The sequence below is a fragment of the Medicago truncatula genome, chromosome 6 (genome assembly GCF_003473485.1).
Source record: "Medicago truncatula cultivar Jemalong A17 chromosome 6, MtrunA17r5.0-ANR, whole genome shotgun sequence".
NCBI classification, from domain to species: Eukaryota; Viridiplantae; Streptophyta; class Magnoliopsida; order Fabales; family Fabaceae; genus Medicago; species Medicago truncatula.
This window is the reverse complement of record NC_053047.1, coordinates 5,920,019-5,932,455: the sequence shown is the minus strand read 5'-3', so window position 1 is coordinate 5,932,455 and position 12,437 is coordinate 5,920,019. Positions and strand designations below refer to the sequence as shown.

The 12,437-nt window shown below is 30.8% G+C and overlaps 2 protein-coding genes across 4 annotated transcripts; one reads left to right on the top strand and one right to left on the bottom strand.

The window, feature by feature from the left end:
• The first annotated feature begins 5,962 nt into the window (after nucleotides 1-5,962).
• Nucleotides 5,963-8,882, top strand: LOC25495476 (probable serine/threonine-protein kinase WNK4). Of its 3 annotated transcripts, none has more exons than XM_039835136.1 (8): nucleotides 5,963-6,006; nucleotides 6,093-6,201; nucleotides 6,603-6,868; nucleotides 6,956-7,179; nucleotides 7,289-7,446; nucleotides 7,533-7,836; nucleotides 7,969-8,277; nucleotides 8,370-8,882. In XM_039835136.1, exons 2-8 carry the CDS (start codon nucleotides 6,112-6,114, stop codon nucleotides 8,786-8,788), a joined length of 1,770 nt encoding a protein of 589 aa, XP_039691070.1. In that variant the 5' UTR covers nucleotides 5,963-6,006; nucleotides 6,093-6,111; the 3' UTR covers nucleotides 8,789-8,882. The 3 variants fall into 3 exon arrangements, with proteins under 3 accessions (XP_039691070.1, XP_039691071.1, XP_013451153.2); XM_039835137.1 differs by having other exon boundaries at nucleotides 5,963-6,036; nucleotides 6,136-6,201; XM_013595699.3 differs by lacking the exon at nucleotides 5,963-6,006 and having other exon boundaries at nucleotides 6,043-6,201.
• A 2,342-nt stretch (nucleotides 8,883-11,224) lies between these two features.
• LOC25495474 (mitochondrial import receptor subunit TOM20-1) lies at nucleotides 11,225-11,912 on the bottom strand. Its single transcript, XM_024786338.1, has 4 exons — nucleotides 11,871-11,912; nucleotides 11,716-11,794; nucleotides 11,375-11,616; nucleotides 11,225-11,290 (listed from the first exon to the last, which is right to left on the bottom strand). Exons 1-4 carry the CDS (start codon nucleotides 11,910-11,912, stop codon nucleotides 11,225-11,227), a joined length of 429 nt encoding a protein of 142 aa, XP_024642106.1.
• Between the last annotated feature and the right edge of the window lie 525 nt (nucleotides 11,913-12,437).

Here is a 12,437-nt window from a genome sequence, read left to right as displayed (position 1 = left end):
AGCTATTTTGGGGCACTCCCACGTGTACTTCAAGTTAGTTAATTAGTTAACACATAACTTCACTTTACTTTCTTTCATGTTCCTTCAAATCATACCATATATGCAAAGTTTATCATTTTTTTTTTAAAAGAACTATTGTTGACTAAAAAATATCTATATTTGATCAAATGACCGATCAATTTGAAAGGTTCAATTGTTGTGGTGTGCAATTGTGAGTTATATGTGTTACATCGGATAAAACAGTAAAGGTTGAACACCTTATAAATAAGAGAACTCATAAACTCATTGTCTTAAAGTTTTGGGATAGAGTGTGATGTCTCTCTTGTGTGATTGTTCTAACCTCGATGTGGACGCTCCTCCAAGACCTAACATCAATCACATTGTCTATTTGTGAAGTAATAAACTAACTATTTATGAACTAACTATTGCTAATGAGTATATAAAGCGTTTATTCAATTAGGATTTAAAAAGTTTCTTTATAATATAAAAATGTTTTATTGTATTCGATCAAATATTTTGTTTAATTTAAAATCATAATTCAAAGGTCATTTGTATATAATTTTTTATGTATTATTTATATGTTTGTCGATGTAGTTTATGAAAAAATAGTTTATAAAAATACATTTTTCGTTAGTATAATGTATAATATACATATGAATTAAAAACATAAACAATTTTTCATAAGTTTATTATGAATTGACATAACATAATTTTCGTTAGTTTATAAACAAGCCCCAAATCAAACTACAAAGAGGCTGGTTAGACCATGGCCTATGGGATCCATACCATGTTGTGAAATTCTTTTTCCTCTCATGTCTCTCACGCACTCTCTTGAATAAAAAAGTTAGTCTAGAAACTAAGAGGGTGTATTGGATTGAGATTTTAAAAGACTTTGTGTGATTATATTGATTTTGATGGATTTTAAAAGATTTTATTCAAAGGACTTTTTACAATCAAGATTTTTAATCAGGATTTTAATGAATTTATAATATAAACTTTTAAGATTTCAAAGGATTTTATGAGATTTTAAGATTGAATGGATTGTATAATTCTTAAGAAAAATTAAATATTACAAGAGTGAATGAGAACAATTATCAAATTGTAATATGGTTAACAACAAAATAACATAATGTTGCCTTCCTTGTTAATGTATAGTAAAATAATAACAATAAAAAATATATGTTAAAAAAACCCAAATAATCATAATAAATTAGAATTACAAATTGACTTGAAAAAACTTTACACTTATGAATCTGTAATATTAATAGTGAAATGAAATATAATTAGTGTGAAATACAATTAGTATTAGTAAGTAACATGCACATCAACATATTTTCTTGACTGGAACATGAACAACAATGAGAAGCAATAATATAAAAACTCAGGGGGCTGGAAAGAGAAAACAATGAACAACAATGAGAAGCAACTGCATTGTGAATAAGGAGTAATTACGATGAAGGAATAATAAAAATAGGCTATGAGTGTGGAAAGAAAAAACAAAAATATAGATGTCTCAAAAAGTCTCAAGGTTTTTTGTGAGATTATTGAATGAGCATATCATGTGTATTTTTAACTAAAAAGTCTCACAAAATCCATTATACGAAAAAATATATTAAAATCTATAGACTTTTGAATACCAATAGACAATTCATAAGTCATGAGAAATCTTAATTGAATACCAACGGATTTTGTTGCCTTAAAAAAAAAAAAGTCATGATTGTCTTAATTGAATACCACAAGATTTGTTTACATTTTATAAAAGTCTTGATTGAATACCACTAGACTTTTTTATTATAAAAAAGTCTTTTAAAATCCCTTGAATTCTCAATTCAATACACCCCCTAAGGCTTTGTTTGGTAAAAATAAGCTATAAGTTAGCTGATAGCTGAAAAGCTAGCTTATAGCTGAAAATCTCACTTTTTAAAAATAATGTGTTTGGTAAAATTAGTTGTTGAAGTGGCTGATAAGTATAAAATGACATGTTTTTATTTTGTTTTTTTTCTTCATAAATTACACATGATATTTTTTACTAAATGTATTTATTTTTAATTATTTTCATCGACAATATGTTAAAATATACTTTATGAATTCAATTTGACATTTTTTATTGAACAATTTTTTTATGAATTTTATTTAACTAAAATTGCTTTACTATTTATTGTAAACCAAAAAAAAAAATATGGAACAACAAAAGTATATAAAAAGTGTAAGATGACATTTAAAAAGTTCCTTAAAACAAGTGTTATAAAACGTCCAATAAAAGAAAGTGAAATCCTTGAGAAAAAAAAAAGTGAAATCAAACGTGGTTAGAACGTGGTAGTTTTGTTTATTAAAAATTAATAAAATTAAATTAATAAGGTTAAAATTGGATGAAAGTATAAAAAGCGACAAACTATAAGCTCAAAAGCTACTTGAATTAATTTTTCAAAAAACGCTATAACCTAATGGGAAAAGATTTTTATCAAACACGTCTTATTCTATCAAAACAAGCTTATAAACTAGTCCAAGAAGTTATAAGCTAGCTTATCTATGTTACCAAACACAGCCTAAGTCACACGACATAAACAATTAGATTTTTTTTGTGTAATTGCAAATTTTTAAAGTATAAAAGTTTGAACCCTAGGGTAATTTGATTTTTTACTAATTTTATATTACAATTTATTGGTGGATTAGTTACTAGTATAAGATAAAAACTTGTGTTGCAACTCAAATAAATTTGTAGTGTGCCCTTTTCTCATAAATCAATAGGCTTAAATATGCATTTCGTTTATGTAATTTGGGCGTGTTTTGATTTTCGTCCTTGTAAAAAAATATTTAAAAAAATCCTTATAATTTTTTTTTTGTTTTAAAAAGGTCTATGACCCTACTTTTTTGCTGATATGGGATGGTTTTGGCCACGTGGAAATTGCTGACTGTGCAACTTTTGCCACGTGGCAGTCCACGTAATTTAAAAATTAAATTCTGAAAATTATTTTTTAAAATTAAAAAACTGAAAATAAATTAAAAAAAGATTAAAAAAATCATGAAAAAATTCCAATTTTTTATCAAAGATGAAGAAAAAAAATTGGAAATTATTTTTTAAATCTGGAAATTAGTTTTTCGAAATTTTTTAATTTTAACAGTTTTTTCCAAAATTTTTTATGATTTTTAATTTTTTTCATATTTTTTAATTTAAAAAAAATTAAGAATATTGATTTTTTTTTTTAATTATGTGGCATGCCACGTGGCCAAAACCATACCAAATCATAACTAAAGTGGGGTCAGGGACCTTTTTAAAACAAAAATTTTACAGAGATATTTTTAAATTTTTTTGTTTACAAGGACGAAAATCAAAACGCAACGAATTGTATATTTAAGCCAAATCAATATGCATCAAAGGCACTGTATCCTATGATTTGGATAAGCATTGGAAATTATCAGATAGATTTTAATATATAGAATATTACTATCCAAACTAGTATATTATGCGACAACAAAACCTTACAAAATATTGTAAAAATAAAAAAATAAATAATAAACCTTACAAAATGAAAAAAAACATGGATGCAATTAAAGCCATAGAATCATAAGAGCTCGAACATACTAGTCCCCTAAGTCAAACTTGTCATCCTTTGACACAAATCATATTTGTGGTCCATGATTACTAATGTGCGTTACAGATTCGTTTAATTGTATAGTCTACTGCAGAGTCGTTGAATGGATTAGAATTTGGTTTTAGATTATAGGAAGAAAAATATCATTCATTAATCCATTTGTGTTGATTTACAATTTTAGAGTGTGCTATTCTAAAGATCTTAGATAAAAGACTCTAAATTTTTATATCCCAACCACAATTCAAACATACATGTTAATGTCGATCCAATGATAAAACTATTAAAATTCTTGTTTTAGGCCCACTAATAGAAAAATATTTTTCATTAGCTTTTATAAACAAAAGTCCTACAAATACTCATTTATTAAAATTTGTTTTATGCCTCATTAATGTTACAAAACATGGCAACCGTGAAAAAGTTGAGCATAAGCTATGAAATTTTTGTATAGTTGATAGTGAACAATCTTAAAAATGAGAAAGTTAAGGATAAGTTGACAAGCTCAAACCTACTATATTTCTCAAATCTATCGAATATTATTGCACCAATCCTAATCGTACTTTTGTGCATTTTACCACAATAGCGACCACAATTTAAAACCATATTCAATTTCCCTATCATGTTGTACGATTCATGTATACAAAAAGCTTGAAATTGAACCATTCAAATTTGTACGAAAATAATTTTTTTTTTGTGGTGGACGGAGTTTGAACTCCAAACCTTGCATATATTATATATTGTCTCTAACAACTGAATTAAGTTCATGGATAAAAATAAATAAATACAACTAAGCTAAAATCTAAAAGTGTTTTTTTTTAATATAATCTTGCAATTTGCTATATATAAGTTCAGTTTTTTATTTTATATTTAAATGCTTATTCAAGGATTTGTTTTTGACCAAAACATTGCTGCAGGATTGGATTTCAGCAAAAATGATACAGAAAAATTCTGTCAACAGTGAGCAGCCAGCAAGCATTGCAATATGGATAAAACCAGGTCTAGGTCGTTATAAGTGTAATATTGACACCGCATTTTCAGAATCAACTAATCTAGTTGGCATCGGAATGTGTATTAGAGATGAAAATGGACATTTTGTACTTGCTAGAACAGACTACTTCAGCCCCATTTGTGAAGTCCATATTAGAGAAGCGTTGGGACTTTTATCTGCTATGGACTGGGCTCATTTGCTGCAATTAGGAACGGTGGATTTTGAGATGGATGCGAAGAGAGTAGTTGATAGCTTTCATTCCCGTCATAATGAAGTCACAGAGTTCGGGAACATAATTGATAATTGTAAATCTCTCTTTTGACAATTTTATAAAAATTCTCGTGTTGAGTTTGTGCGGAGACAAATAGTTTAACTAAAGCAGCCTTATCATCAATTAGCTCCCAAATATTTGTAGAAATACCGCATTATATTGAACACATTCTATTTAATGAAATGCAATAGTTTTCTACTCATGAAAAAAAATATTTAAATGCTTATTATAAAGTATTCCCATAGTTTCTAAGTTACGTGCACTACTTCTTGATCTCTCCGTATCTACAGCAACTATCACCAAAACTTGTGCTTTATAATGTGAATGTCCAAAACTAACCCTGATCGACATTCAAACATGCATGCAGTATAAAGGGTAGTTAGGGCAAAATGTCACTTTCATAGCAATATAATTATCCGTTTATTCCCTTCTTGTCTTGTCCCTTGTCAAATCTTACACCCTCCACTTTCCCACCAATTTTATGATGCAAAAATAAAATAAATCTCATATAATATACAAATTAATTTTTATTATTAGATCAATAATAAATTTTAGTATTGATTAAATAAAATATAATGTTACTTATTAATTAAATGATAAAAAAGTTACTCGCATATGTTGCAAAATCATTTTTCATCAAATGCATGGGATAATAATAATAATAAGGGTTAATAGATCTTTACTTTAACCCCTGTAATATAGGTTATTTATGATTTTCCTCCATGTAAAATTTTTATTTTGATTCACCCCCTTATAAAATATTTTTATTTTGATTTACCCCCTATAGACCAAACAAAAACGAAAATTTCTTGAAAAAAAAATTGATTTTTGTTTGACCTATTAGGGGGGTAAATCAAAATAAAAATGTTTTATAAGGGGGTGAATCAAAATAAAAAATTTTACATGGAGAAAACCAGAAATGACCTATATTACAGGGGTAAAGACCTATTAACCATAATAATAATAATAATGCAAATATATAAAATCTTTCTGTTAATTGTGACAAATAAATCTCTATATATAGTTTTCATTTTCAAAAAGAACAAGAAAAAACAAAAACAAAAAGCAGATGGTTCCTAACAAGGATTATGCTTGGTTACTAGTCAACACACGTGGTTATTGTTGTTGTAAAGAAGATGAGTATGATAATACTGCATGTATATAAACTCTTTCTATTTCTGTTTTAGGTGAATACCATATATTTAAACTCTTTCTATTTTTAATCATATTGTTATATATATAGTTAAGATCAAGAATTCAACATGTATTATTGTGATCATAAAAAGGACAACAACGATGGTAGAGCTGAGCATAGTTACATGGAAACTGACCCAACTGGTCGCTATGCCAAGGTAAGTTCAAATCATAATCTTGTGTTTTTTTCTTGATATGTTGAGATGATTGTAATCTATTTCATTTGAATTTGGGTTATTGAAATTAGTTTAGTTGGGAGTTTTTGGTTAAAAATCACCGACACAAATATGAACAGTAGACACGACATTGGTACTGACACGTTAGATTATTGATGATAATTTTAGTAAATGAATGATTTGAATGTACACATGTGTGTCGGTGTCGTGTCAGTGTCTGGCACCTACACATGTCAAACAATGGACACACCTTTAAATCAGAAGTGTCGGTGCTACATAGATTTTGAGTCAGAATGAGATACAATTTTTAACATTTTTGTGAGGCGCTCGTGAGCTATGAAGCACCGAGGCAAACACCGAATATGACACTGACATGTGGACAGGTTGGAGGTATTCTTGGAAAAGGGGCAATGAAAATAGTGTATAAAGCCATTGATAAGGTCCTTGGAATAGAAATAGCATGGAACCAAGTCAAACTCAATGAAGCACTTCGTACGCCAGAGGACTTAGAAAGGCTTTATTTAGAGGTTCATCTCCTCAGTAACCTCAAACACCAATCCATCATGCAATTCTATACCTCGTGGATTGATGTCGACAACCGAACTTTCAACTTCATTACAGAAATGTTCACTTCTGGAACACTTAGAGAGTAACCACATGAACATAATCTCTATTTCACTTTTTTTTGACTAGTTTTGTGTTTAATCAGTAATTGATAAGTTTTCGGATTTTGCAGATACAGGAAGAAATATAAGCATGTAGACATGCAAGCAATAAAGAGTTGGGTTCGCCAAATCTTACACGGTCTTGTTTATCTACATGAGCATGATCCTCCGGTAATTCATAGAGACCTCAAGTGCGATAACATATTTGTCAATGGCCATCTTGGACAAGTGAAAATTGGTGACCTGGGTCTAGCAGCGATTCTTCGTGGTTCGCAGCCGGCACACAGTGTTATTGGTACTTATTTTGATATCCTTCGGCAACTCATATTACTAGGCTACATCTTCTGTTGCAAGTAGTGAGCCGCTCTAATAATTCTGTGTTAATACTTTCTCTTTTGTGGCAGGAACTCCGGAGTTCATGGCACCAGAGTTGTACGAAGAAGAATACAATGAACTTGTTGATGTGTACTCATTTGGCATGTGTGTTTTGGAAATTATGACATCAGACTATCCATATAGTGAGTGTACTAACCCGGCACAAATATACAAGAAAGTGACATCGGTAAATTAAGAACTTGGTTTAAAGTTTAATGATACTAGTAAACTCGAAATAATATATAAGTATTTTTTCTATCTTTCAATGTTCAGGGTAAGCTACCAGCAACACTTTTCCGAATTGAAGATGCAGAAGCACGAGAGTTTATTGGAAAATGCCTAGTAAATGCAGCAAGGAGACCATCAGCAAAAGAACTGTTGCATGATCCATTTCTTGTGTCTGATGATGAATCATCGATAACAGTAAGTGGTATGCAGGATCCATTTTTAAACTACACTGAAATGGATAAACTTCAACTGAGGGGCGATTCAGCTAGGGCTTCAATGTCAATAACTAGGAAGCGAAATCCTGACGGTGATGCTCTCTTTCTCAAAGTGCAGATTGTTGACAAGAACGGTACCTGATGTTTTCTTATTACTCAAAGCTATATCTGGTTCGTTGTAGAGAAAATTTTGTTTTAAATCTCTATGACTACATGCTTCGTCCTATTTAACCGCAGCAACGTTTCCTATTCTTCTTTTCCTGCAGGTTCTGCTAGGAATGTATATTTCCCCTTTGACATTTTCACTGACACCCCAATTGATGTTGCGAAGGAGATGGTAAAAGAGTTGGACATCACAAATTGGGATCCTTCTGAAATTGCTACTATGATTGAAGCAGAGATATCAATGCTACTTCCAGATAGGACGAACAGTTATCAAGACGACGAGAATAATGCAAGTCCTCGTCGTTATCATCATTTTCCCTCTGTCTCTTCTGTTTCATCGTCACAAGAATCATTGTCGGGTGCAGTCAATAGAGTTGATGACATATCAAATGGATATCGCTGGCACCCTGGTACGTCTTCTTTTTCCCTTCACAAGCTATGTTGTGGATGTCCTATTTCAATGATGTCCTGAAATGATTGACCTGATAAACTGTTTTTGTAGATGATACGTTTGATTATGACAGCTCGTTATGCTCTTCATATACATATTCCGACTTGAATTTTTGTTCTGTGGACGACCAGTATCATAACGTGGCTTCTACAAGAAACAATAAACATCCCATCATGAGTCACAAGTGTACAAGGTTTTCACATGGTGAAGATCAACTCACTTTGAACCGGTGCAAAATTTTAGCTAAACCACAAGAACCTTCTACAAGTGAATGTGAGAGGATGATAGAGAATCGTATATTAACGAGGAATAAGTCACTAATTGATATGAGGAGCCAATTACTTCACCGATCACTTGTTGAAGAGGTAAACAAAAGACGGTTATTCAAGACAGTTGGAGCTGTGGAAGATATTGGATATCAAACACCTTATAAGATTAAAAGCAAAAAGTCACAACTGAGGAGTCAATAATTAGTCATTAATTAGTGTCTTTTATTTAACATTTAAGTTTATTTTAACTAGATTCAAGATGTTTTTATTTCCTTCTAGAACTATTTTACTTCAATTGCAAGTTATTTTATTTTAGGAACAAATATTTGAAAGATGGAGTCTTGAAGCAAAAGAAAGGAGAATTGGAGCTTATTCATGCCAAAAATATAAAGATCTCATGCAAAAAAATATTGTGCAAAGATTCATGCCAAAAATATGAAGATCTCATACCAAATATATCTTGTGCAAAGAATTTGAAGATCTTGTACAATAATATAAAAGTGGCGCGCCCCATTATACCCTTTACTGCTTTTGCTTCAGAGACAAGCTACCTATTTTGACCTAAAAGCCCATGATTTCTTGTGGAACATTATAGTGAATAGTTGCTTAGGTTTTAAGTCGAAATAAGACTATAAATAAAGTAGCTAGCTATCATAACAATTCATCTTTTGTTCTTGGAATAAAAGTTCACCTTTATTTTACTATTATTTACTTTTATGTTCTTCTTTTCTTCTATGTCTACAATGAATAAAAGTTCAATGAATGTTGGATAAGTATAATGCCTAATCAAATCAAGCCTTAAACCCTAATATTATATAACCCTAGTTTCTAATCTAAATTCACCGTTTGAACATGAATTAACCCTAGCTTCTTATGTAGAAGCGAAAGTGGAGGGTTTGATAATTGTTAATCCATCATCTCAAATATCAATTCATAAAACGAAAGTGGAGTTTTGATATTTGAACAAGTAAATTTAGACAAGGATTGTGAAACATGAGAATAGTCTAGCAAACCTTGGTACATATAAATCAACATAGGGCAAAAAAAACTTACTTTTGTCTTGTAGTGTATTCAGAAAATTGAGAAAAATCTAGATTTGATGTTGCCATTCTGCATTCTATGTTGTGAGAAAAATCAACATAAGCCAAAGGGAATCGAACATGGCGCATATGGGACATTGCCATTCTGTGTTGCCACTAAGTCAATGTACATTTGATGTTAATTTTTGCATCCAATAATAATATATATATATATATATATATATATATATATATATATATATATTCAAAATAAAATCTAGATTTTGTTCATATTCGAGTAATTTTTCAAAATAAAAACCAGAATTCAATTAAAATTATAAAATCTCATATATTTATTTTTTTATTTTATTTTTGTCAAGTAGCCTAGAGAAATTCACCTTAAAGATGAATAAGTGAGGTGCCCGTGCCCGGGGTTCGAACCCCGACCCCTGCACATATCGTGCATTATCCCTTACAAAATAAGGTAAGCTTATAGGGACCCTATATTTATTTTTTTATATACTTATATTAAAAAAACAAAACTGAATTTCTTTTTTTTAGGGAAGAAAAATGAAAAATTGGATGGTTCATGCCTCGTGTGAATCTGGTTTTAAAAATTGTATATATATATATATATATATATATATATATATATATATATTATTGGATGCGAAAATTAACATCAAATGTACACTGGCTTAGTGGTAACACATAATGATAATGTCCCATACGCGCCTGGTTTGACCCCCTCTGGATACACTACAAGACAAAACAAAAAACGGCTGGCCTTGACACGTGTCAAAATCTGTCATTCCCACCATTTCAATTGGCGGTAATGGCCCACTACAGGACAAAAAAAAAATGTAAAAGTGGATCATTTATGTCATTAATTCTCTAATAATCTAATTCTTATATGGGGTCAAAAGTGGAATTGTTTTGGGAAACTGGGACAGAAAAAAAAAAAAAAAAAAAAAATCGCGCTCTCACAGGACTTATCATCAACACTAACACACTCACTGACTTCAGCATTGGTGAAACTTTGTTTCGCTTCCGAATAGACAGTGGCTGAATAATAACTGTTCTGAGGACTAAGACAAAAACTAGTCTCTGACTGAGAATAGTGATTACATATAAAATTATATTTCTCCTACAATAATGAGATGAAATTTAACCATGCCAACCTCAATAACCAATAACCAACAATGTACAAATCAAATGAAATGGCTTCACTTATCCCATAGGCGGTGGTGTTTTGCAAACTCGGCCAATTTAACCATGCCAACAGCCAGGGTTACGCATCTAAGTATGTCAGATTATTGTATTTTTGTTTTTGGGCCTGAAAAATAACAAAATAGATTAGGCGAAAAGTGAACACAAAGACACATATAAACTGATTACGGAATCAAGACCTATCAGAAAAAAGTGCAAAAACAAAAACATATAAAGTCTATTGGGGAGATCAAGTGTATGTCTTGTTACCTTTGAAGCAGGAGATGGCCGGTGATGATTGCTGAATTAATCCATGGGTATGTATTTTGGCATGTTTACCCTGATCATGAGCCTATAAAAAGAAAGGGTAAATGAGTAACATTATTATATTGTTATTACATAATATTAGCTAGCAAGAGAAATTTGAATGTCTAGTTACCTTTTGTGCAGAAGAAGGCCAAGAAGGACCACGAATCTTAAAAAAGGTATGAGAAGAAGAATAAGTTAGTGCAAGAATATGAAAAGTAAAGTAAAGTAAAGAGGAAAGAATAGAAATTACCTTTGTACGAGGACAAAGCCCTCGGGTTTGCTCATGATACTTAAAATCAGCGAGTTCGGATGAGAATTGGTAAGATGGATTGGAAGGATCCTGACGAAAAGCTCGTTTGAAGTAAACAGCTGCAGCGTCATTATCGTCTGGGGTTAAAATTGCCTGCTCAGTGAAAGCCATTCCAAGCAGCCAAAGAACATCCAAGTTTTTGGGATTGAGAGGAAAAGCCTCAAGAAGCTTTAAAATAGAGACTGCAAACAAGAACAAGAACAAGATGAATGAATGAATGAATCATCCAAACAAAACAAAAACCAAGGCAATACAAATATTAATATTAAAACAGCAAATACCTTCAACGGTATGTAATGAATCAGGAAAAGACTGATCCGAGGATAATCGTAACAAAGCAACAGCCCATCGAGTCAAATTCTGCGGAATCAATTCAATTTATAATAATATTCAAAAGATTCAATAATAATAAATTGGAGACGATCGACTGACTCACCTCGGCATCACGAGGAGTTTTCTTGTAGGTTTTTTCAGCCATCATACATACAAATTCCATTGGATAATAGAATACGAATTTCGAACTTTAATTAAAAATCCAAACTTTAATCTCGAACTCTCATCTAATCATTGTTGAAAGTTAATTGAATTCATAAATCTCTATCGGAACGATACTCTATTTTTACTACTTCGGTAGAACCGTGCACTTGCAGTTTTATCCCATCAACAACGTAATTTCGACGTTAGCTTTTCAAGGAGTGACAAGGAAGTTAACTTGACAACAGACGAGATTTAAAATCAGCTATCTGTTAAGCATTTGAATTAAAAAGAACAAAAATAAATGCATACCTTCTGTATCTTGGATAGTGAAAATTGTAATGTACTAAGGTTAATGTTCTTTACTGATTTGAAGGAAAATTCATATGTTGGCCACTTAGATGCATAAACAATTGTTATTAAGGTGATAGGTTGAAATGAATGTAAATATATGTACATGGATTGTTCTGAACATAAATAAATGTTTTTCCTTTCTTTCTGGAGATGATTCAAATCTTCTCATATATGC